The sequence below is a fragment of the Hemibagrus wyckioides genome, linkage group LG10 (genome assembly GCF_019097595.1).
Source record: "Hemibagrus wyckioides isolate EC202008001 linkage group LG10, SWU_Hwy_1.0, whole genome shotgun sequence".
Lineage (NCBI taxonomy): Eukaryota > Metazoa > Chordata > Actinopteri > Siluriformes > Bagridae > Hemibagrus > Hemibagrus wyckioides.
In genome coordinates, this window is record NC_080719.1 from 9,005,098 (window position 1) to 9,031,032 (window position 25,935).

A 25,935-nucleotide genomic window follows, 5' to 3' on the forward strand; every position below is an offset into this window, starting at 1 on the left:
ATCCTGTACATCCTGCACCCCGTTTCCTGTTTAAAGCTGACTGGATGACACGGACCGTTACCACGCCACAACATTTAGCTTAAAGTTTTGTGCCTGGCGAAAACTATAATTTTGTATGTAAATAAAAAAACACACAATTCGTTAATTAACTATTAGTTAGTCCGTTATAATTACTTGACGCTTTACATATAAAATTCGGTAACTTTGTAGGTACATAAAGCACAAACAAAGCAAAAAAAAACATTTAGAGTAGTGTATAAAACCTTCATTCAATCTAAAGAAAAATGTGGAAAAAATTAAACTTTTTTTATTACTTTGCTAATGCTCTATTAGAGACTCAATTAGACGTTAACCTATTTAATAAGACGCTATATACATTTAAAAGACGTATACATTTAAACCAGGCGAAAACGACGACTACCAAATGGGGCCTTGGGCTGCATAATTGCGCAGCGAGGCTCAACCAGACGCCACACTAGAACGTCAGCATTCAAATTCGTGTCCAGCTTGAAATAGGTTCCCCCTGAAACGGAGGTAACGCAATAGTTCCACATCTATCTATCTATCTGACTGTCTGTATGTCTGTCTGTCTGTCTGACTGTATGTCTATATTTCTGACTGACTGACTGACTGTCTATCTATCTATCTATCTATCTATCTATCTATCTATCTATCTATCTATCTATCTATATTTCTGACTGTCTGTATGTCTGTCTGTCTATCTATCTATCTATCTATCTATCTATCTATCTATCTATCTATCTATCTATCTATCTATCTATCTATCTTTCTGACTGACTGTATGTCTCTGTCTGTCTGTCTGTCTGTCTATCTATCTATCTATCTATCTATCTATCTATCTATCTATCTATCTATCTTTCTTTCTGACTGTATGTCTGTCTATCTATCTATCTATCTATCTATCTTTCTGACTGAATAGACTGTATGTCTATCTATCTATCTATCTATCTGACTGTATGTCTATATTTCTGACTGACTGACTGACTGACTGTCTATCTATCTATCTATCTATCTATCTATCTATCTATCTATCTATCTATCTATCTATCTTTCTGACTGAATAGACTGTATGTCTATCTATCTATCTATCTATCTATCTATCTATCTATCTATCTATCTGTCTTTCTGACTGAATGTCTATCTATATTTCTGACTGACTGACTGTATGTCTATCTATCTATCTATCTATCTATCTATCTATCTATCTATCTATATTTCTGACTATCTATCTATCTATATTTCTGACTATCTATCTATCTATCTATCTATCTATCTATCTATCTATCTATCTATCTATCTATATTTCTGACTATCTATCTATCTATCTATCTATCTATCTATCTATCTATCTATCTATCTATCTATCTGACTGTATGTCTATCTATATTTCTGTCTGTCTTTGTCTATCTATCAAGAAAGGAAGAAAGAATGAAAGCCTGGAACATCTGCTGTAATGCTTTCCCTATTTCTTGCCTAGTTTTGATTATTCTTATCGATTTCTTTACATTTGGCTTCAGCAGGATATCGGTGAGGGTCCCCACAAATTTTGGGCCTCATCCCTGCCTTAACAGTTTTCATTCCCTGAGGCCTTTAGAATAATCCCTAACATCCAACCCTACCATTTCCACACCTTTGGTATGAATATTCTCAGCATTTTCCTGACTAATTGTGTAAAAGAGCAAGCAGTCTGCCAGTTTTTGGTCGTTGTTGTTGGAGTGAGCTTTTATTAAAACAGACTACCAATCATAAACAAAAAAAAAAAGGTCAAACAAAAAGTGTTGCTAAACTGATTTGCAAGGCTCTCTAAACAAATCTTTTCAGATCTCAACGCAATTATTAAACAACACTGTCAATGAAATCATAACTGCAGTAGCATCAGAATCGAGCAGTATATTAAGCATTATTATATCTTAAATCCAATGTGGAGTTACACCAACTGCCTGATTTCAGAAAATCCTTATCAAAATCGCAGTAATGACTTGTTCAGTTACACAGAACTGCACAATGTGTACACAATATCTTAATAAGGGAGAAATTCATCCAGAGCCCATTGGAAAGTCAAGGACAGCTTTATTAATCCATACATTTTACAAGACATTCTACAAAAGACTGATGAAGGCTGGGCTCCAGTTCAATCTCCGGGTAAGAGTTTTTGATCAAGAATCAGCCGTCTAAAATCACTTGTGGTAACTGAAATATGAAGGCTACATTCTGCAGCACGAGATTAACGATGGGATTAAACCTAAACTTGCTCTTGGAGCTGATACAGCTGCTCTTTGCCAGATATGCAAGTGAGAAATAACAAGCTACTCTGTTTACCCTAATGCCCAACTGTTCCCTATTCCACATGTGAACTGGTTAAATTAACCAAATCTCTATACTCTCTCCTGCTTGCACTGGAAAATTAACAAGCATTTATTTGTAAATGTAGGAAGCAGAACAAAGAGATGATGCCCTGTGATGTTAAGGCTAAGCAGAAAGGTATACAAAGTAAGCAGTCAAGGAAGTGCAATCTATAGGCAAACAATCTTTACTAAAGAAACAAACAAACAAAAAAATACTTGGCTCAGCAATACCTCTAATTAATAAAATTGCAGAACAAGCGGTGCTACACCAAACTGTTCTGAGGAAGAAGGTGATTTAAGGCTATAATCAAATTATGACCTTTACACACAAGCAAGCAGGAGAGAGATGAGCGTTACTCCTGAAGCAGGACTGAATGCATGTAACTGGAGTAACCATGTACTGTGTTACAGCAAGAACACATTGCTTAAAATCCAGCCTACCTTCCCACAAAGGACCATCGAGTCAGAAGTGTTTAGTATCAGTCTTTAGTTCGGTGGTGTCCAATCCTCTCCACAAAGGGTCAGTAGTGTGTGGGTGCAGGTTTTTATTCCCAATCGATCAGACCTGATTCCACTTGTTTAATCAGTTGATCTTGGCTTACTGTATACTGTATACTATATATGTGACTTCTGCTCAGTTGGAATAAAAACCTGCACCCACACCGGCACTTTCTGGATAAGACTGGACACTTTAGTTTCTGGTTGAAATCAGTCCATTAAAATAAACCCATGCACAAAAATACTGCAGCTGGAGTAACAGTGACAGCAGCAGATACTCTGATAGAGAGCTGTAAAAACTCGTTACAAAGTAGTTTTGGTGAGAAGCCCATCTGGGGCGCCACGATACGAGTCATTTCCCTAAAAAAAGAGGCACACAGCAATGTCAACCAACGTGGATAACGGATGGAAGTGCCTCGGCTGGTAAAGGTCAGAATTACAAAGGAAAAGTGACTGGATGTGGATTTTACTTTCCAAGTGAACTTATAACCTTAATCTGCTTAACTATCTGGTTCAAAAAGAGCTCATAAAAATCAAACACGTCATTCATTTTATAAGGAATAAAATATTTTTTTCTTTTTTTTTTTTTACATTTAATATTAACAGTCGCTCACTCTGAGGCGTAGTTAAATTCAGCACGTTTCTCTTAAACACAATTGTCTTCACAAAGTTCAGGATATATGCAGTATATCACACTGTAACTTACAGCTTACAAATTAGGACAGATCACTCAGGGCTGCGTTTCGGTGTGTACATGAGCCTTCGGAAGTACTTGCGTGTCGATTGATCACTTAATGGACTGGAACAGGTCATCATTAAGAGCTTATACAAGAAGCTTGAACAAGATTATATTGACTGTATTAATTCTTGGCTGCATCAACCTGCAGCCTGGTCCAGTTCTCTTCTTCGATTCCTGAGTCGTACTCCTCCTCTGCTGGCTCTTTCGTCGGGGCTCTGTGGGTGGGGATAAAGCCATATTAATGGTGTTTTTCATTCATGAATGAACTGTTGTTTTCTGAACAGATCTTTTAAGTGAAGGAATCATTAGCATTCCCTTCCATGTACTGACCTGTATAAAACACATGACCGCTTTTGGCAGCTTTTTAAAGACTGCATTAGAGTGCAGCCTTGGTGTACTGAAGGAATACGCCCCATATTTCGAGTCTGAACACGAGTCATAGAGCTACTGATTCTGAGAAAACTGGCATTTCGAAAAGCCTTAAATGAAATAAATGCACAATTTTCAAAGTCATCAGATCACGGTTGTTTTCACACTGCACGACTATCTGTGGTAGCATTCAGTCGCTGCTGTGTTCACACTGATCAGATCAGCGACAGGTTTTACACTGCAGGACTTCACAATAGGAAGAATCACCGACAACTCTGTCTGGTCCACAAACTGTGTTTCACTACCAAACATACACGAGAAATGATAAGGAAATAACGCACCTCGTGCAAGAAACTATAATATGCTCCAACTGAAGCCATGCTTGCTGATATTGTGGTCTATAACTCCCCTCCAAACTGACCGCTGCTCTGTATCTCACTCTCTCATTGGCTATAGGTCATTGCCGAGTTGTTTTTCAGTCAGATCTCATTTCTCACTGCATGACTGAGTCGCCGACAGGTCCAGATATTTAGACTCGTTTGCACACGCTTCACTTTGCCTTGATTTTGCAAAACTAGTCGTGCATTGTGAACCGGGCATAACTCTCTGAGGTCATCTGACATGTGCATGTCATTCATTCATTCTGTCACCCTTTAATCAAGAAGACAAAGAGGGCGAGTGTGTAGCACTAAGACAAGCTTTTGAGGGCTGTTATAGCTTAGTGGTTAAGGTGTTGGATTACAGATCAGAAGGTTGTGAGAGCGAATCCCAGGTCCACCAGGTTACCACTGCTGGGCTCTTGAGGAAGACCCTTAACCCTACAGAAAGCCAAGATCAGCTGACAGATGGAATGAGGTTTGGCTCCTGATAGATTGGGATGAAAACCTGCACCCACACATTACCAACTTTTTGTGGAGAGGATTAAACTAATAGACTGACACTAAACACTGCTGACTAAACCCAAGGGTTACCATGCTGTAACTTGAGATTGTTTTTATTACTAGAACCAGTTTATCTAGATCACCTTTGCCAGCTGTGACTGGAAATGAAAATAAACCATGGGGTATTAAAAATATATATTTTATAATGATGAAAAGTATATAAATCACTGATATGATGAAACTTTCTATAAGAAGACATTTAACATTTATGGAAGGAGTCTCCAGGGACAGTCTCCAGGGACAGGCTTTCGTAAGATTTCCACCATGTTTGCATGACCAGGTTTTATCTTATTAACTTCAAAGATAATGGAAAGACAGAGTCTGGTGAGGGAATGATGCACTTCAGGGGCAGTGTTAGGTTGAGAAGAGTCTGCCAAGCCAATTAAAAAAATCCAGCTAATAAATGAACACTTATAAAGGGCTGGAGAATTATTCCGTAAGAATTGTGCATGGATATGTTATAGTCTCTGACTATACACTTGCAAGTGCTTGCTTAAAATGTGTTATTTTACATTACATTAGTCCAGAGCAGTGTGTATTTTTCACATGATCACAAAGTTAACACCCATGTACTCTTGGCTACTTCCTTGAGCAGTATGAGGAAACAAAAATGCAAGTAAGAGGAAATGAATCTCTGTCAAAAGTACATCACATTATTGGGAACATGTGTCATACTAAGTGACAATGATTCTGCAGAATTTCATCCTCCTGATGAGCTCTCACCTGATGTATTGAGGTGCCGTTTTTCCCAGTACCACTTCCTCGTTTACTTCCACAGCTACGATGTCCGAGTGAGGGACTTCAAACATCGGGTCCAGTAGCAGCTTCTCCTGTAGGTGGTCAACACCATCACAGACATTAACAAACCAGGGGCACTAAGAAAGACAAACATCAACATTGCCGACAAACACCAGGGCTCACCATTATTGATCGAAGTCCTCGGGCTCCTGTCTTCCGTTCAAGCGCCATTCTGGCAATAGCCCGCAGAGCAGTGGGGGTCACAGAGAGGTCACACTGGAATGAAATAAGTTGTGTATTAGGCTATAAATATGTAACCATCTTACATTCAATTTCGAGATCTAAAAGACTACAAGTGATCTCATTTTCTGATCAGGTCAGAATTATCTATTAAAATTTAAAAGCAAAATACAAAAAAATGAATGAACATTTCCAACATTAAACAAGCTTAACATTGTAACATTCTCTGAGAAATATTAAAATGATCAGTTTTAAAAATAATATTTCTATTAGAGAAAGTATTTTGGTGCAATGATCTGAGTAACAAAGTGAGAATGTTTAAAAATGTTTATAAGATTGTCCTGTTTATGAATCTGAATTAAAATAAGTTAACAATTTTAAATAAGTTAATCATTCATGCGCATTTGAGTAAATAAGAAGAGGGTTACCTTGTCCATGCTGAAGAGAGCTTGGTACTGGGGTACCACAGCGTTACGGGGTTCAGTCAGGATGCGGACGAGCGTGTCCTCATCCAAGCTGTGGAGCGGCACAACCACGGGCAGACGGCCCACAAACTCGGGTATCATGCCGAACTCTATGAGGTCACGCGCCTCCACATGCTTCAGTAGCCGGTCTCTCTCTTCAATCTCAGCCACAGCGTCCATCTCGCCACCAGTCATGTGGGCCACGTCAGCTGCAGCTGCGGCCCTTCGGCCTTTACCCAAACTAGATGGTGCTCCAAAGCCCAGGTACTAACAAAGTAAATATAAAAGGCAAGGTCAAGTTAATAAAAAATTAGAACTTCAGTTATGTTCACATTACAGGGCTGATGTGGACCAATCAAATACTTAATGTGACACAGATCAGATTTTACTTTGGACAGTTTCACGAGGTTTTAGACTAAATACATTCACTTCAAACCAAAGCAGAGAAACAATTACTATGAAACACAAACCTTCTCATTCTTTCTTCTGCTGATTATACGGTCCAGCCCATTGAAAGCACCAGATGCCACAAATAAGATGTTTGTCGTGTCAACTTGTACAGTCTCTCCTCTCAGCTTCCTGGTGTTTTTTTCAGGAACGTTTACAATAGTACCCTCCAGGAGTTTGAGTAATCCCTATCAAAAATAAAGCACAATAAGCAGCTGCAGTATTGGATATTCTTTATCTACTCCATTGAACAGATAAGACATTGACATTTCAGGGAAAACATTTCAACACGGAAATATGTAGTTACTAACAGCAAAATAATGCTGTAGGTTATTATGCTGACAAATATTTGAAATGCTACTCAGACTGAACTACAGTCTCATTTTGCTTTATTTTTCAGATACTAGCAAGAGATTATCATTTAAGCACAGGTTTTCATCACTGACCTGCTGCACACCTTCTCCACCCACATCTCTCAACTGATGGATCCCGGGCACACTGCCAATTTTGTCAACTTCATCCAAGAAAACAATGCCTATGGAATACGAAATAAATAAATACATTCGAAAGTCAGCTCACTACAACACCCACAGACTGTTTCCATGACCGTCATTCTTCAAAAATGAGCCAAATATTTCAGTATCATGAATGTTTCCTTCTTACCCTGCTGAGCCTTCTCAATAACATAGTTGGCATCCTGCAGTAGCTTGGCAATGACCGACTCAATGTCCTCGCCCACGTAGCCGGCCTGTGTGAGGGTAGTGCAGTCGCAGATCGCAAAAGGGACATCCAGGCATTTAGCCAGAGTTTGGGCTAAGAGAGTTTTTCCTACATTATGGACACAAAAGATTTCACAAGTTTCCATCTCATTTTTAAAATGTTTTGCTGAGATGCACTGTGGAGACTGTCACATACAGGCACTAGAAATATTTATGTAGAACAGCCAGTCCAGTACGGTCTCGAACATACCGATCAGGGACACAGGCAGCAACATCTGTAATTTGACACTTTTAAAGGTTTCATTTGCAAAGTGTGCCCTTTCCCTGACCTTTATTCAGACATTTTAATCAGTACCTCAGTCTCACTACATACGACACATTATCAGTGGTTAGAAAAACAATGCTGTTGTCCATGAATGGCCTCTGTGTCAGTCAGTCTCAGTGTAGGAGGTGTGGCCTTTGTGTCAGTCAGTCTCAGTGTAGGAGGTGTGGCCTCCGTGTCAGTCAGTCTCCGTGTAGGAGGTGTAGCCTCTGTGCCAGTTACTCTCAGTGTAGGAGGTGTAGCCTCTGTGCCAGTTACTCTCAGTGTAGGAGGTGTGGCCTCTGTGCCAGTTACTCTCAGTGTAGGAGGTGTGGCCTCTGTGGCAGTCAGTCTCAGTATAGGAGGCGTGGCCTCTGTGGCAGTCAGTCTCAGTGTAGGAGGTGTGGCCTCTGTGCAGTTAGTCTCAATGTAGATGAGGCCTCTGTGTTAGTCAGTCTCAGTGTAGGAGGTGTGGCCTCTGTGCAGTTAGTCTCAGTGTAGGAGGTGTGGCCTCTGTGTCAGTCAGTCTCAGTGTAGGAGGCGTGGCCTCTGTGCCAGTCAGTCTCATTGTAGGAGGTGTGGCCCCAGTGCATATCATACGAGTGGTCATACCAGAGCCTGTGGGTCCCAGCAGTATGATGTTACTCTTCTCCAACTTGATGTCAGTGTGGGTGGAGTCAAGCACATCTCCTCCTCTTCTTTCTTGAGGAGCCTGCTGGTTCACCTGCTGCTGCATGGAGGCTCCTAAAGCATTGCCATGGGGGCTGATCCCTGCAATCTGCAGCAGCTCTGCAATAGTGATCACACACACAAACAAAAAAAAAAAAAACAGAACAGGGCGATGTAGTTATATATACACTGTTGAAAAATCACTGCTACTTGAGTTAAAACTTAACCTTTATCAACACTTTAACAATACAAAAACAAATGAATAATACTAATACTAATAATAATAATACTACTAATAATAATAATAATAATAATAATAATAATAATAATAATAATAATAATAGCAGCTTCCCCCTAAAATATTTAAGTAGACAGTAGTCTAAAAGCAATGGCTGGTAATACAGGAAACCAAAAATGAAAACAGAATATATTTAAAAGACTTTCAGTACAAAATAAATCTTCAATGCTACCAAAGGTCACATGTTAATTATAAAAAAAATAAATATACAAATTGCTGAATGTGGATTTTCACTTAAATTAAGAGAACAATTGGGCCCATGAGTCAAATCTTTCAAGGATTACAGGACAACGTAGCCCACAAACTGCTGTCACTGCTGTCTTCCAAAGAAGTCAGTGCTGTATGACTAAAGCTGCCGAGTCAGAGAGAGGGATCTAACTGGATTTCCTGTGGCAACAAGCTCAATAAACATGGACAATGAAAGTTAAATGTGAATGAACGGTGCAAGAAGAAAAAAGGTGATGAAAAACAAATCCAAAAGATGAAGAAATGGGTGATGATTACACCCATGAAAGCAAAACCTGTAATTACTCAACAGAATATCATGAATTTTGTGAAATTTCGCAACTAAATCACACAGAGGACTGTAAAATCAATAAATAAACAAACAAACAAACAAACAAAAAAATCAATAATCACATTCAACATGCACTGCTTCTATAACCCAGTTACACAACGAGAAGAAAATAAACCCAGTATCTTCTACTTTAATTTTTACTGGTGACGCCCCAGAACGCCACCGCACTGTCCTCTCTAACAGACAGAGTTTGGCATTTGTACAATAAAGCGGTTCATGAACTCAATTAAATTAAATGAAGATAGGAAGTGTAGGGTTTTGGTCTGCCTGCACGTTTACAGGAATTATAGACCTGAATTATAGAAAGCAAAAAGGTGAACTCAAAAGTTATTAGGCATTAACAAGACACTTACTTGTGAATCTGTACTCATCCTCCCGACGTCTTAGCTCTAGCTCTACAGAAAAAGTAGGAGATTTACAAACATAGCACTACTATTATGCACGTTACTCTGAGCAACTTCAAGGTTTTCTTTTGCATTTAGGGAGTTTTTAGGCAATTGTACAAATGCCAAATCAGAAAGATGCAGTCATGGTTTCTATTAGGGCCTGACTGATATGAGCTGACCAATAAAATCAGCCAAAACGATTTTCCAAAAATAATAATCTCCACTCATGGCAGCATACAGGAAGTGTTATTTATTTATTTATTTTAAATAGAATTAAGGTATGCTCTTTGAGACTCCTACTAATGAGATATAAATGTAACTTAAGGATAAATGGATGTTTTCTTTTACACACATTTGAACCTACAATGTTTTTTTTTGTATTTGCTGATTTAAGATCATCGTTGTGACACTTATTATTATTATTTACTTATTATTATTGTTTACTTGCAAGTTACCTTATGAATAAAACATCTGAAGGCTTGTTTTTGTGCATTTTGCTGTTACAGTTGTATACGCTTCATTCAGATTAGTGAAACAAGTCCTTTTTAAATAAAAATCTTTTTTTTACCATATATATTCAATTATCTTTGCTGCTTTACATTGGTAACAGTGCAAATTTCAGTCAGGGTCTAATTCTTACAAAGAAAAAAATGTGGCAAAAATGTCAGTAGAAATATAATGTACAGCAGAGGTTCCCAAACCTTTTGGGCAAAAGATCCCAATTGGACATTCTGAGACCCCAAGCCTTGACCACCTGACATTTTTAATGCAGGTTTAGGTCTTAGTCTAAGCTTTGGGAAATTTGTTAGTAACATATATGTACTTTCTTGAAATTGCATTTCTTGACACAGCATTACAGCCAGGAGGTGTGTTTGAAAGGACATATCTTTTTTATGTCATCACCTCTACCACTGAATGATACATAAGGAGTAAACCATGATGGGGGGGGTGTTATAAAAAAAAATAAAAATAAATAATAATCAGTAAATGGGTGTTGTGATATGGCCCAACACGAAGCAAAGGAGCTCGGCTTACACTTGATGAATGACACTGTGTGTGTGTTCATTGTTCACATATTCGCCTGCATAGTTTATGTACATCTAAAGTATTAAAGCGATGGCACATCAGTCAGAGCGTCCATGTCTGTCACGTTTCCAAGACAAACTATTAAATGTTTAGTAATTTTCATCATCAAAAAGAGCTGGACATGACTTCTCTTTAAAACATTTCACCGTCATCATGATTGATGTCATGAGCTGCTCAAATCTCTGACCTTACATTCAAAATTGTATATCAAATGACCCTTAGTTTGGGAACCCCTGATTCAATGAGTAAGCTAAACCATTATCAGACATGCTAATTAAACATGTTTTGTTTAACTGATGTTTAATCGATAACACAGAAACAACATATTATGGTTATTCTCCTCATGACAAAAATAAATTAGGGACGTGACTTCTTGTTGGGTTTAACCAGCATATGCGTCACTCAGGAAGAATATTCAGTGTTGCACAATCCAGTATTAAAAACCGAGGATTACTGACATGCAACAAGACTTTTGAATAGAGTTTCACTATACAGAGTCACAGCACAACCACTTCATTAATGCTGTCCATCATGCCACACTACTGAAAACATTCATCCTGATTATAACAAACATACCGGCTGTAAGGAAATGTTTATATTTAAGTAACGTGCAGAAAGACCAAGTGATGAAACTGACTCAAACTGCCAAATTTTCATAAGCACACACTGCAGTATCTCTTTGCCACATACAACAGATATAAAAAGTGGTACAAACCTCGGGGTGTGAGAGAGGCCTGCTTCTCCACCTCTGCCTGGTGTTGTCTGGAGCTGGCTGGCATGTTGTTATAAATGCGTTTGTAGTGGTTGTACACAGCTACCGACAGCACCTTCTTTGCATGGGCCTGACCCACAACATACTTGTCGAGATAGGCATAGATCTAATTAAAAGGTGGAAAAAATAGGGACTTTAAAACATGTTACTGAGTCTAAAAAAATGAAATAACATTCAATGATCTGGAAAAGAATGCATTGTTTGTGATAACAAGCCAGCACAGTAGACCCTGCTCCTTTCAACTTCATTTGTTGAAGGTTACATACGATTTTTGGGGGAAATTCTTGAGAAACATTCAGGTTTTCAGTCAAGGATGATGACAATAATAATAACAGCAGCAATAATAAAATTAATAACAATAATAATAATAATAATAATAATAATAATAATAATAATAATAAAAGATATCAACATGACACAAAGGTACCTTCTTGGGGGGTGGTGGGGGTTTCTGTTGGAAGGCCAGCTTCACAGCTTCAGCAGCTGATTCAGGATCTTTATTCAGACTCTTCTTAGTGTCCGTTTCCGAGAGCACCACGAAAAAGTGATGGCATTTTTCACATTTGACAAATCTAGTTGAGGCTGACAAAGAGAACCATCATTAACTGAGTACAGAATGCTTTTAGAAGACATAATGCACTTAGACACAATTCTAATTGGAAGGCCAGTCAAAGATGGACATTGGTCAGACAGGCTTTATTAACCAAGACTACTACGTGTTCATCAGTCCAGGTATCTAACTTAAGCTAAAATAAAAATGTAAATCATGAGGAGAAATAAGGTGTGATCTCAAAGTGTAATAATGATTATGATAACGATGATTATGATGGTCTCCATGGCTCCATTATTTATCCCATCTTTTGACTTGGCCAAAAAGCCTGAGCATTTTTTTTTTATTCTTTTTTAAATTTATTACAGACTGACTAAGACATGCAATTTCATTAGATTTCAGGTCTAACCACAAACTGTGTGAATCTTATATGTAAAGCTAACTAATATAGTCAGGTCACTACTTGTTCCTGGTGCGTTGTGAGGTAGTATGCTTTAGCTTATTAGCTTACTTTGCTTCTGTATATTCTTTCTTTCTATTTTTCTGATACAATAATAATAATAGGATAATCTCATCTGTTCATAAGATGTTGTTCCAGGCTTTCTTTCATTCTTCCTTTCTTGACAGATAGATAGATAGATAGATAGATAGATAGATAGATAGATAGATAGATAGATAGATAGATAGATAGATAGATAGATAGGCAGGCAGATCTACCTCCTGAAGAATGTTCTTTATCTGATTTGAATCTGCTTTAATTCCTACACTGTTCACCCCATTTGGATGCAAATACTCTCAAATTCAAGCTAAAAGTCTGAATAAATAAAATCAACAAATACTTCACTGGCAAGATAGGAATGAAACCAATCACTGGCCACTGGAAACTTAAATATAGTAACACTCCAGCGTCCAGTCAGACATTCCACACAGAAATGCCAAAGGTCAACTAACACAATAATATTAGGAAACGTGGGCCAATGAACAACTCGTACAACATACAGCAATTTAGAACCCTAAAACAGTTCGGATGTATTATAATACTCACAAACAAATGTTTCCACATGTGTGCAGGGATCTCCGCATTTGGGGCAACGAAGCTGACTGCCACCCTTCCCTGAGTTGCCTGAGCTGGATCTTTTACCACTTCCATCACCCACAGATTTCTTCACAAGAAACAGAGCAAAAACACACAAGTTATAGATCTGAATTGGATTTCCTGACTAAAGATAAAAACCTAAGATGTAAGGTCCTTAGAAAAAGAAGTCTACCTTTCCACCGTCGCCGTCTTTGGTTACGTCCTTAGGCGCATAATACACCGACGACTCTGAGAAGGGTCTGATGGGGACAACTCGCGACAGGCGGATTTCGTGAGCCACTGGTCGGCTAAGAGAGAGCAGCTGAGCTCTGGAGCCTGAAAACCCTGCAATCAAAGTAAGTAAATAATTACAAGCTAATAATTACAAATTAAAAGCTTAGCTTTATTATATAATATGAAGTGTAGCAATTACAAATATGGATACAATTTAGCAAAGCTTAATAACCCTAAAGTTCACACTAGTCACTTTCTTGTGTGTGTGGGTGTCTAATGATCACTACTGTTGCTGCATGTGGGCATACGCTGTCTGGCTTTCCAATGAGAAACAGTACTAGCTATATATAGCGTCAAAAACTAATATCAAAATCAACACCCTCATGCTAGTTATATTACAGTAACTGCTGTATTCCACATGAGTAATTCAGATTTATGGAACTTTAGACCTCTGTGCATTCAAAACAGCAAACTGTATAAGACAAAGTTAAAGCGCCAACAAGCAAATGTGTCTTATGTTGGTTATTATTAAACAAATGCTAGTATATTACAGTATATCAAGTTTAAAAGTGAACATTTACTTTTGACCATTTACTTTTAATGGTGTAAGCAGTCATGTTGAATTCAGACTCAGGGTTGAGGGAGCTCATTCTTTGGGTTTTCCTAATTAGAGGTCAGAAATTTTAACTCTCAATTGTACATTTAAATGGTGCATTTGATTTACCGAAACTACTGAAAGGTCAAGGCTGAATGTTTTTTTTTTTTTTTTTGCGCTGTAGAAAAAAGGCTTTTGTGTTCAAGGTCAAAAGATGAACATGAGAAGAGAGTTTACGATTTTATCTTTTATTTCCTCGTTTTTCTATGTAGATGTGTTAAGTGACATGGCACATGAGATTTGTACCAATTTATAGGTGAGCAAAAATATGTGACTGACAGGCGCTTATTGTTATCCAGCTGTGTCCTGCTGATTCATTGTTTACACAATAAATGGCTCTAAACATCTAGTCTTGGTTTTAATCTTCAGTTTCATCTGCATTTGTTGTTAAGTAGACTAAGCATGACGATCACAAAAAGTCGTCTATGAGAGAAAAGCAAACTAAGCTGAGAAAAAGAGAGAAAGATCAATTAGAGGCATTGCACAAGCACTGGGCATAACCAATACAACAATCTAGAATGTCCTAAAAGAGAAGGAAACCATTGGTGTACTGATCAGCAAACACTGAACAGGTCAGCCAAAGAAAACAACAGCTGAATCATTGTGAAAGCTGTGAAGAAAAAAACCCCAAAATCAGTAACATCACCAACAACCTCCACAGGACGGAGGTGAAAGTAGCATTATCCACCTTTATAAGCAAAAAATATAGACTCTATACCACAGCAGTAAGAATCAAAAGGTCAGATACACAGACACGAGCCATGAAGAGATCTGGAATTGAGATAAACCTCTACTAAAATGAAGAAGGAAGGCCAAGGTGTGGAGAAAAAAAAAAGGATTTGCTCACGATCCAAAACATACAAACTCATCAGTTAAGTATAGTGTCATGGCTTTGACTCGCATAAGTTAAGTTGGTTTTATTTGTCACATATACATTACTTCACAGTGAAATTCTTTCTTCACATAGCCCATCCTTTGGGGTCAGAGCGCAGGGTCAGCCATGATGCAGCAGGATGCCTTTCTCAAGGGCCCTATGGTGGCAGCTTGGTGGTGCTGGTACTTGAACCCCACTCTTCCGTTCAACGACCCAGCGCCTTAACCACATGAGCCCCCATTTTCACATATCCCAGCTTATAATCAAGCTGGGGTTAGAGCGCAGGATCAAGCAATTGTACAGTGCCCCTGGAGCAGGGTTAAGGGTCTTGCTCAAGGGCCCAACATTGATAGCTTGGCAGTTTGGCGGCTTGACCCCCTTTAACCTTCTGATCAGTGACCTAACACTTGACCACTGAGCCACCACGTCCCTACATGAAACAGGTTCACTTATCTTTATTAATGATGTAACTCCTGACGACAGCAGCAGAATGAATTTTCAAACTTATTGAGAAATTCATCCAATCTAATCGAGAGGAAATGTATCATGCAGCATGACAATGACCTAAATTGCACTGTCAACACAACAAATGACTTCATCTGGAAGGTTTTAGACTTGGCTAGGTCAGACTGGCCTAATCTCTCATATCATATCCATCTCTTTTTAATCTCAGACCCAAAATGTCTTTGGTGTATAGTACAAACAAATGAATAATTCTGAAGGAGACTTGTCCTCGAGTCAAACACAGCTGTCAATGCAGTCGAGTCTGAATTCTCAGTCTGATCTTTGTCTCAAACGGTCCAGGGTTTACTCTCTCTCCACTGGATTTGTCATTAACATGACCTTAAACATTGCTGGAAAAAATGGTGTGAGAGAAAGGAAGCTCTTGTTTTTAGCACGTATATTTGTCCACCCTGTGACGTATGCGCGGGACACAACCGCTACTTCTCACGTGAATAACGAAATCTAGGGAATATCTTGGCATCAGAATCACCAAATATTCCAGGATAAACATATATAATGTGTTTCAAGCTGAAGGTTTCCTTTAAGGCTCGTGAGATGCTTGTCTTGGGATGTGACAGTCCTTTAAACTGACGTTTGAACAAGTAAATAAGAGTAAAATTTAATATAATTTAAAATTTAAATAATTTTATTTAACTTTTAAATAAAAAGTTAAATATAGCAGGGGTCAATTTAAAGCGGATTTCTTATTTTAAAGAGTAAGAATCCACGACTTTTATACCGACCCAGTTAGATTTACCAACCTGATTCAATATTCAGATGAGATTATAATTAATAGTATTACAAGACAGACGTATAAACTGACAGGCTTTAATAAGAGTGACAGGCCTGGTGGGTTAGCTAGCTGACTATCACCCGGGGAAAACCCATCTAAATTAGCTAACTTGCGTGAAGCCGACTGTGAGCTAGCTAGCTAAACATGAACACAGAGAATAAAATAGTGTCTTTACCTTTGTGGGCTGAATTCATGAGCAGTCGTGCCGCTGAGGTGCATGCACAGGACATGTTTTCCGGCTTCGCTTTATTTGTGTTATGCTGAATCAGCTAGCTAAGAACTAGCTAATACTGAAAGTGCTACGCTAACCAGCTCGCCACCATACCATTCAATTAGCTATGTTAGCCTTACAAATTTTTTCAAGGAAAATGAGTTGGTGAAATAATATTAAACTAGTCCTAACCTGTTCTAGTTGGGGCAAAGACAAAATGAGTTGTTTTAGGAAATGTCCATGCATTAATTAAAGTGCAACAGCAATCTGTTCTTTACTGACAAGGCAAAGCTAACTAGGTGGGAGGCTAACCTAGCTGGAAGATAAGCTATGGTTATGGTCGAATCCTAAATGACGTCATGCCCCCTATCTTGGTGCACTATGTAGTGTTTGAATTAATGGGTTTCTTGAGCTTATGTAGTGCACTACATGCTCAATGTAAATAGAATTGGAATTGAACCAGGAATGAGGTACACATGACGAAAGCAGACTAAGCCTGTCGCAATGTTAACACGTCGAACCAAACGTCCTTAAGAGGGACACCCAAGAAGTTTTATTTGTACATGAATAATTGTTATTTATTAGTTTATATATATATTTTTCTGTGTATAACCCGGCACCTTTGTTAGGTAATTGTTCAAGCATTAATGTAAAATAAAATAAAAATAAAATAAATAAATAAAACATAAGAAGTTGTGTCTAACTATCTATTGAAGCAATTGGGAGACCTCTCATTTTTATTAAAATGTAATTATTTAGTTGAATTTAGTTTACTTTGATGACATGGACACTCACTTATAAGCATAATTTCTCTCCTAAGAGATATTACTATATTTGGAACAACAAAGATATTCCTTATAAAACAAATCTCTTTTTTGAGAATTTTGTTAACGTTGTATTGCCTAGTCAGCTACTAAATGATCAGGTATTTGTATTAACATATAGAGAATCTTTAAATACATTTAAAATACTAGTCAAACCAAGGGAACTTGCTGTTGTAATGGATGTTATCCCCCCAAAATGTGTTGATTCTCCTTAGAAAAACAACAGAGAATTTAAATTTACAGACATTAAGAGTAAAATACTTATTGGTAATATAAATTTCAAATACTTACATTAGAAATAGCATTGTTTATCCTCCAGCTGTTTTTTTGGTATTCTGTGATGTGAATCTATCTATCTATCTATCTATCTATCTATCTATCTATCTATCTATCTATCTATCTATCTATCTATCTATCTATCTATCTATCTATCTCTTTACCTGTCTGTCTGTCTGTCTATCTATCTATCTATCTATCTATCTATCTATCTATCTATCTATCTATCTTGATTACTTTTGCAGTTTTTGTAAAGGTATATACACAAAAATACTCTGGTTAGATATGGAATATTTAGTCAAGAAGAAATTGAATATTGCATTACAGCTGAGTGGTTTTGTTGTGATAATACGCTTTGATGGCTGTGGAATTGGTAAATATAAGGTATATCTTATACAATTGTTAATTTCCATGGGAAAAGTTTACATTTACAAAATGTGAAAATGAGTTTAAGCCTTATTGCACTATCTTACATAATTGCCAAAGCAAAAAAGCAATTAGAACGTATAATATTATAAATAAGTATAATATTATGGTATTAAATTGATTCATACACCCTTGATTCATTTTTGTTTTTACTTCGGCTTGATTATTTTTTATATATCTTTTATGTCTATGAGTGAAAGGTTTGCATTGTGCTTCTGTTATATTGTTAATTTAAAAAAGAAAAGAAAAGAGAAAAACCCTAAGAAGTACCCTAAGAAACCCCACAATTATATTTCAAAAATGAAATAATAAACAATTAAAAATACTTGTAAAATATTACATTTAGTTATTAAATGTATGTATTTAATAAAATATTAGAAATAATTAAACAGTTTGTATATTGTGAACACTTTAAGCTGAAAACACACGAATTATATTGAAAAAATGTTAGAATAATAATAATAATAATAATAATAATTATTATTATTATTATTATTTATCTAAAGGCTTAAACGATCAGAACACCCATTCCAACCTTACAACAACGTTAAAAATTCCCAGTTAAAGAGAATGAGAAAGTAGATATATTTATTTTAGAAATGAAAAATCCTTCATCTTACAGCATTTCCACGTCTATATTTATAATAATTTTATCACACGGAGCATGCGCATTGTCGTCAAGTCATCCGCGCATGCGCCCGGCAGCCATCCCCACCCCTTTCCATGTTAGATGCGGAAGTTAACTGTCATATGACTGCAAAAGAAGGCTAAAATGTTGCTAATCCGCGGATGACAATTTGCGCCAAAAAGGTAGCTAAATTCTCCAAAATACGATACTGTGAAGATTACTGATTTCTCGAAAAGGTGCCTGTTTAGTTATCGGCTTTTCCTGCTGTTCATGGAGTGGTTTACTTGGCTGTCTGTTAACAAATCGTTAATTTGCTAATGTTACTTTAAAAAGAAAGAAAGAAAGCACGGGGATTTAAAGTGCACTTTTTGTTTTGTTTCGGTGCTTCTGATTTGTTTTTTCTCGAGATAAAGTGTGAGGCTTGTCTATTTCGTAGCTTGAAAAATTAAAAAAGATAAAAACTAAGTGCGTGCCAGTCTGAGGTTGAATCCTAAATAACCCTCATTTGAGTATGTAGTGCACTATCTAGGTTGTTTCTTTCTGCTTTGTGTAATACACGCATAAAGGGAGCATGTAATAATTTAGGATCGAGCCTACGTGATTGCGTAGCCATTAACGTCAATGAAAACATTAGTCTTTTTTGTTACTCGTCCATTCTTCAGCAGCACGAATGCACTAAATCTGTAGTGGTACTTGGTGTGTGTGTGTGTGGGTGTGTGGGTGGGGAGAGGAAGGGTTCCCCCTCAGCTGACCAAGGTCTGTAAAGTTGATATAAATAAGCCTAATTTCTTCCTAACCATCAGATGTATTATGTTTTCTCTAGAGATGGAGGAGATAAGACTGTCTCCTGACTACAACTGGTTTCGGAGCTCAGTGCCCCTCAAAAGAGTAAGTGGATCCTCATTTATTATAACTTTGTCAGCTTGTTGGGCTGATTATTTAATTTCACATTATTTATCCCTTTTTTTACACTCCAGAAAATATTCTATGGTCTTTTCTTCACAGCTGATGTTGCTTCTTTTAGTCATAATTTGTACCATGTGATTGCCTTGTGATTCAGCAATGTGACTTTGCCATGTGTGTTGCTTTTTAGATTATAGTAGACGATGATGATAGCAAAGTCTGGTCACTGTATGATGCCGGGCCGAAAAGCATCAGATGCCCGATCATATTCCTTCCTCCTGTGAGTGGCACGGCTGAAGTTTTCTTCCAGCAAGTGTTGGCTCTTTCTGGATGGGGCTATCGTGTCATTTCGGTAAGGTCCACAAAAGCCGTTATTATATCTGTCACCCATGGAAATGCAATGTGATTCAGTAGGCCCCACAAAATATTTTCGAGAGTTTCATGAAATGAGTTTTGGTCTGGATGACATCGAACACTGTTTAGTATTTTCTATGAGAAGTTTTTAGAAAGGACATTTAAATAATGAGTTGTCTTTGCTGTGAGTGTTTGGTGGTTGTATGTGTCAGGTGACTGAAGAAGAAAAGAAGAAGTAATACAGGAAACACCTGGGCATACAGGGGTCCTTCTGTAGAACTCGCACACAGAAAACAGATGATATTAAATATCTTTTCTGAATTATACTTGTTTGTGTGTGATTAGTAGTAGTAGACGTTATTATTTAAGAAATGAACTCATTCACAGTTACCTACTAATTTCTGAATGACACAGTGGTTTAAAGTGCTGCGGTAACATAAATAACACCCCTACTTGTTGTTCCTCTTGTACTTTGTGGTGTATCACATCATGGCAGAAAGTCATGTCGCTTGTTATATATCTGCTGCAGCTCCAGTACCCAGTGTATTGGGATCTTCTGGAATTTTGTGATGGATTTAAGAAACTTCTAGACCACTTGCAACTTGACAAGGTTTGTCCAGTTTTCCATTATAAGTTACTTCATCTGGCAATCACATAACTATACTCATCCTGATTCAACTAGGTGCACTTATTCGGCGCTTCCCTGGGAGGATTCTTGGCTCAGAAATTTGCAGAGGTCACACACAAATCCCCTAGAGTGCATTCTCTGATCCTGTGCAATTCATTCAGCGATACATCCATTTTTAACCAAACATGGACCGCTAACAGGTAAAGTCCTGCACTTGGGATATATATTGATACTACATTATTTCCTGCAATCCTCACATTTCCTCACTTTCTGCTTTTTCTCTCCTCAGTTTCTGGTTGATGCCTGCGTTTATGCTTAAGAAGATTGTTCTTGGAAACTTTGCCAAAGGACCTGTTGATCCCAAAATGGCAGACGCCATTGACTTTATGGTGGACAGAGTGAGTAATTAATATTCATGAAGTCAATTTGTTCTAGTCCTTCAAGTTCTGTGGAGTAAATTCAGGAAAGCATACATTCCCCTTCGAAAGTACTGGATGTCTTTTGTTTCTGTTTTACACTGGAGACATTTAGATTTGAGATTAAAAGATGAATATGAGCTAATAGATCAGAATTTCAGCTTTCATTTCCTAATTTTTAAAATCTCGAGGTATTAAACAACTTGGAACATGACAGCCGTTGCAGACAGACCACCTAAAGTTTAGGTGCGCATAAGTATTGGAACAGTATTGGATCATTTTTTAACATAAACGAAACTTTTTATTTGGTTGCATATCCCTTGCTTGCACTACCTGTATCAATGACAACACCAATCTGTTGCATTCTTCTTTTGTGATGCTTTTCCAGCCTTCTTTCAGTTGTTGTTTGTTTTTGAAGCTTCTCCCTTCATTCTCCTCTTTAAGAGGTGAAATGATGCTCAGTTGGCTTACTGTCTGGTGATTACGTTAGTGTTAATGCTTTAGCCGGTGTAAAGTTTCCCCTCATGAAGTCATTTGTTCTGTTGGCCATGTGGTTTGGGTCATTGTCTTGCTGCATGAAGTTCCTCTTGTTTTGATTGGGTGTATTTCCCTGTAAATAACAGACAGAATGTTTCTATAAACGTTTGAATTCATTTTGCAGAACCATCACAAGTTACATCACCTATAAAGATTAGTAATCCTGTTCCAGAGCAGCCATGTGAGCCCAAGCCTTGACAGTTCCTCCTTTTTTTGGGAATTCCAATCTTACTTTCGGATTCTTCCTGCTGATGAGTGCTTTGAATCTTGTGGTATGACTTCTAATAGTGGATTATTGTACTATCACCTACACTATGTTGCCAAAAGTTTTGGGACACCCCTCCAAGTCAATAAATTCAGATATTATTTTTCAGGGGTTTGGCTCAGCCCCTTAGTTCCAGTGAAAGGAACTCTTAATGCTTCAGACATTTTGGACAGTTTCATTCACCAACATTATGGGAACAGTTTTACCATGGATGAGCGAGTTTGGTGTGGAGGAACTTGACTGGCCTGTAGAGAGTCCTGACCTCAACCCAATAGAATATCTTTGGGATGAATTAGAGCGGAGACTGTGAGCCAGGCCTTTTCGTCCAACCTCAGTGCCTAAACTCACAAATGCGCTTCTAGAGGAATGGTCAAAAATTCCCATAAACACACTCCTAAACCTTGTGGAAAGACTTCCCAGGAGAAGAATCACTGATTGTTTTGGGGTTGGGGTTTCTTCAAAGCTCTTACAATGTTTCTGTCACCAGCTGCCATTGTTTTCCTTGGCTGTCCTGTTCAGTAGATTTTTCCTGCTCTCTTTAGCTTCAAATGGCTTGCTTTTATCCCCTGGTCTTCATCTGGATTTATCCTTTGAACAGCAAATGTCTTTACAAGTGAAACCCAGAGCTCAAACTAAGCACAGACAGTTGAAGCTATGAGTTGTCCAAATTAGTAGGGCACACCGGTCAGTCAGTGGTTTTAGTATTTTAAAAAATGTCAACAGGTGACATGTTCTTTAACACATCTAAATGTAAATATCAGGAAATGAAAGCACCTTCTCTCAATGTATAGTAACAAAAACAAAAACAAAAAAAAAAGGAACTTGCATTGTTTTTGTTCCAATACTTTCAGAGGGGACGGTATATGTTAATTAGATACCAGTGGAAAAGATCAGGGTGATCTGATGTACACATCTATGATGCTTGGTTAAATAAATGTAGTTCAGTTAAAAATAAACCCCAAAATGCATTTTAGTTCAGCTAAAACCCATCTTAGACCTCTGCCAAACAACATTTCTAACCCTATCTGTTGAATAATTATCACTGCAATTTTGGTTTTTTAATCATTAAAAATGGTTTCTCCGTTATTATTCTCCAGCTTATTAAATAGTACTTGACCCAGGACAAACACACATTTTGCATGTAATCATTTGATACTGGATTTCGCACACCCATCTTAACGAAGCCATGAGAGTTTAAATCAGAGTCAGAAAATTGTAATTTGTGCAGCGGATATGGACTGTTACATAACCAGCTCATTAACTATTTTCAGTTGTCAGATTAATAAAATAATGTCAGTACAGTCCACACTCATTTAAAGAAAACATGCCCATGTTTTCAGCTCACTTTATATCCTCAACTGTTTTCAATTAAGTTTAAAGGTCAAGGGTGGATCATTTGTTGAATTGATTGCTGTGTCACAGTTGTTGGAGGATGCTCTTTAGGCATCCTGTGTTCCATTCGGTTACAATAAAATAGCATTACTTTGAAAATGGTCTGCTTGTTCATTGAGTTCAGAGTATTATGTAACTTTGGTCTTAAAGGTGAATACTCAGATATTTGTTAAAAGAAAGCTTTGTTCCAGTGCTTGGTGGCCCGCTCATTGCTGATAGGGTAACAAAGTGCTGTCTTTGTGTGTATTTTCAGCTGGAAAGCCTGAACCAGAGTGAACTGGCGTCCCGACTCACGCTGAACTGCCAAAACTCCTACATCGAGCCTCACAAAATAAAGGATGTTTCCGTTACCATTATGGATGTAGGTTTTTTACCTTTTATAATAATTATATTAACCACAGCACTTCATTTGTTTTGGCATTATAGTGTGTGTTTGTACATTCGTGTTTTCAGGTATTCGATCAGAGTGCTCTTTCAAATGAGGCAAAAGAGGAAATGTACAAACTGTACCCGAATGCCAGGAGAGCTCACCTCAAAACCGGCGGCAACTTTCCTTACCTTTGTCGAAGTGCTGAAGTTAACCTTTACATCCAAGTGAGTGATTTATATGTTACAAAAGAACGGCGTGTAAGTTTTCATATTCTTATTATTGTTCTCCGTTGTTCGTTTGGCTCTGTAGATACATCTGCGACAGTTCCATGGGACGAGATACGCTGCCATCAACCCTGCTATGGTTAGTGCAGAGGAGCTTGAGGTCCAAAAGAGCAATCTGAATAACGTTAAAGAGAGCGATGATGAATCATAAGAAGATAAAAACATCCCACCCGCCCCAACCCACAGCTTACACTGAGCCGATTTACAGAAGCTTTGACTCTTTAAGTCAGCGCTACACTTCACATGCCGGGAAAAACCTTCTTTTGGCCTCACGTCTTTTCTACAATGGATTCAATCAAAAATGATGAACATAAAGAGCCTATTTTTACTTTCCAGAAACAATATTTTGATAAGTATTATTACTGTAAATAATTTGAGACTGGGTCACTTGGTCTTGTTTCACAGGATGCCATTTTGAACCGATTGCCTTATACCTTGTCTTTTGAATAGTTTTGTGCTCCATATTGTCCTTTTTTTTTTCTCGCGCTTTTGTTTTGTTACTGTAACTGATGCACTGATTAAAGATAGAGCTTACACATTTCATGGGTTTGTAAGCATGGGAAAGATATGATTATTGACAATTGTTTAATGCTAAAAAATGTCCAGCCTCAGTTGAGTCATTGACACCTATGAAATTACTTACAGATAAAATACACAATGGTCATGTAAGGTGTTTTCTTTATAGTTTGTACTGGACCTACCAATTTAATGAAGCCCAAAAGAGTTGCAGCCTAGCTCACCAAATGTTTTTCCTGTAAAAAAAAAGAAAGAAAAAGGTCTCCCTCAGACCGAAGCCAGTTGTTCATGACTACACTTACCAATTTCACTGTGTATCTGAACACTGTAACATGACAGAGACAGCCATCTAGGACAATCCTTATTGTTTTCCTCCCATAATGCAGTTTATCGTCGTGCATTTATTCATAAAGTTTACACTACTAATTTATACAGCATGTCAAAGCCACTTCAAAGTTAAGTTGTAGAGAAATATATACAATAATACTAAATCAGTTGAAAATGACATAGCAGATGAATGTTTTTGTAGCAGATGTTTGAGGATTTGGTTAGTATTAATGCAAAAAAACATTGGGGGAGAGAGACTTCATTTACTGATTAAGCTTTATTAAAGATTGTAGCTCCAGTGCAATCCATTACGTTTGTAGGAAAATTAAGTGTTTCTTTGAACAGTTTCTTTATAAGTTATTTGCACACTACATCTCTGCAGCCTAATTACGATAAGCATGGCTTTAATTCACTGTGAACATTCCCTGTGGAGTTTTCGTTTAAATTTCTTTAAGCTTTTGTGATAAAGAGAAAATTCGAGTCAAACATTGCTTAAGATGTATTCAACATTAAGAAACTTTTAGTAGAAAATGCTGTGTAAGTGTTCTGCCTTCCAGAGCTTCTTAATTTAGTCATCAACGAACAAAGTAGTTTGCTTTAAGATGCACAGTGCTAGAGTGGAATTGTGAGGATGATGTGTGGACACACCGATGAAGGACAGGTGGCTTCGGGCAACTTCAGATTCAGTATTTTGGAATTACAGAATGTTGAGGTATAATTCTGTTTCAGTTTGATTAACTAAATATATTTTGTATAAGATAAAATCAGATTTAAGATCAGATTGGTCAGATTATGTTGACTGAAACGGTCAATGTATGTGTCTGATAAAAATACTCATAAGGAAATTAACAAAAAATCCTGTGATCATATTCATGCTTGAAGCCTCTAAATTGAATTTTTCCCAGATCTACGGCTTATAAGTGATGCCCCAGTGTTACCTCTGTTCTTATAAATGTAAGACATCAAATCCCAGGATTTTGCTCAGGTTCACTGATTTCAGTGCTGAGTTTTGCCTGTGTACTGAGTGCTCTAAGTTTTTTCAAGACACCTGATAGTCATGAGAGGAGCACAAGGTTATTCAGGATCACGCAGAGTCTCCAACATGGTTCCCTTCTTCTTTACTCATATAAAAGGCAAATTTAGTTAAAAGAAAACATTTACTAACATCATTGTTGCATCATTTACTATCTGCATGAATTGTATGTAAATAAATAATTTATTAGACATTCCTTAGGTCTTGACATTTATTTACTTTATTTTTCCAATAATAATAATAATTATTA

General features: G+C 37.5%; 2 protein-coding genes across 4 annotated transcripts; one reads left to right on the forward strand and one right to left on the reverse strand.

Moving 5' to 3' along the window:
• Positions 1-2,071: 2,071 nt before the first annotated feature.
• Positions 2,072-16,837, reverse strand: clpxa (caseinolytic mitochondrial matrix peptidase chaperone subunit Xa). Of its 2 annotated transcripts, XM_058401039.1 has the most exons (14): positions 16,471-16,837; positions 13,429-13,580; positions 13,206-13,323; positions 12,038-12,192; positions 11,554-11,716; positions 9,720-9,761; positions 8,435-8,611; positions 7,466-7,630; positions 7,249-7,337; positions 6,826-6,990; positions 6,320-6,622; positions 5,835-5,927; positions 5,637-5,743; positions 2,072-3,818 (listed from the first exon to the last, which is right to left on the reverse strand). In XM_058401039.1, the coding sequence occupies exons 1-14, from the start codon at positions 16,523-16,525 to the stop codon at positions 3,725-3,727; spliced, it is 1,878 nt and encodes a 625-aa protein (XP_058257022.1). In that variant the 5' UTR covers positions 16,526-16,837; the 3' UTR covers positions 2,072-3,724. The 2 variants fall into 2 exon arrangements, with proteins under 2 accessions (XP_058257022.1, XP_058257023.1); XM_058401040.1 differs by lacking the exon at positions 9,720-9,761.
• Positions 16,838-18,720: 1,883 nt separating this feature from the next.
• spg21 (SPG21 abhydrolase domain containing, maspardin) lies at positions 18,721-25,881 on the forward strand. 2 transcript variants are annotated; one of them, XM_058401143.1, is made up of 9 exons: positions 18,721-18,842; positions 19,484-19,548; positions 19,754-19,915; positions 20,447-20,527; positions 20,600-20,745; positions 20,835-20,943; positions 23,409-23,516; positions 23,609-23,749; positions 23,835-25,881. In XM_058401143.1, the coding sequence occupies exons 2-9, from the start codon at positions 19,486-19,488 to the stop codon at positions 23,958-23,960; spliced, it is 936 nt and encodes a 311-aa protein (XP_058257126.1). In that variant the 5' UTR covers positions 18,721-18,842; positions 19,484-19,485; the 3' UTR covers positions 23,961-25,881. The 2 variants fall into 2 exon arrangements, with proteins under 2 accessions (XP_058257126.1, XP_058257127.1); XM_058401144.1 differs by lacking the exon at positions 18,721-18,842 and adding an exon at positions 18,877-18,896.
• Positions 25,882-25,935: the final 54 nt, after the last annotated feature.

What these genes read in the sequence shown, in the direction of transcription:
- spg21 (XM_058401143.1), top strand. Translation starts at nt 19,486, where the DNA reads ATGGAGGAGATAAGACTGTCTCCTGACTACAACTGGTTTCGGAGCTCA. An exon ending in CAAACATGGACCGCTAACAG is followed by an intron (nt 20,746 to 20,834) that starts GTAAAGTCCTGC and finishes TTCTCTCCTCAG; the next exon opens with TTTCTGGTTGATGCCTGCGT. An exon ending in AAGTTAACCTTTACATCCAA is followed by an intron (nt 23,750 to 23,834) that starts GTGAGTGATTTA and finishes TTGGCTCTGTAG; the next exon opens with ATACATCTGCGACAGTTCCA.
- clpxa (XM_058401039.1), bottom strand. Translation starts at nt 16,525, where the DNA reads ATGTCCTGTGCATGCACCTCAGCGGCACGACTGCTCATGAATTCAGCC. An exon ending in GCTGGGACCCACAGGCTCTG is followed by an intron (nt 7,631 to 8,434) that starts GTATGACCACTC and finishes TCCATAATGTAG; the next exon opens with GAAAAACTCTCTTAGCCCAA. An exon ending in GTGGAGAAGGTGTGCAGCAG is followed by an intron (nt 6,991 to 7,248) that starts GTCAGTGATGAA and finishes TATTTTTGATAG; the next exon opens with GGATTACTCAAACTCCTGGA.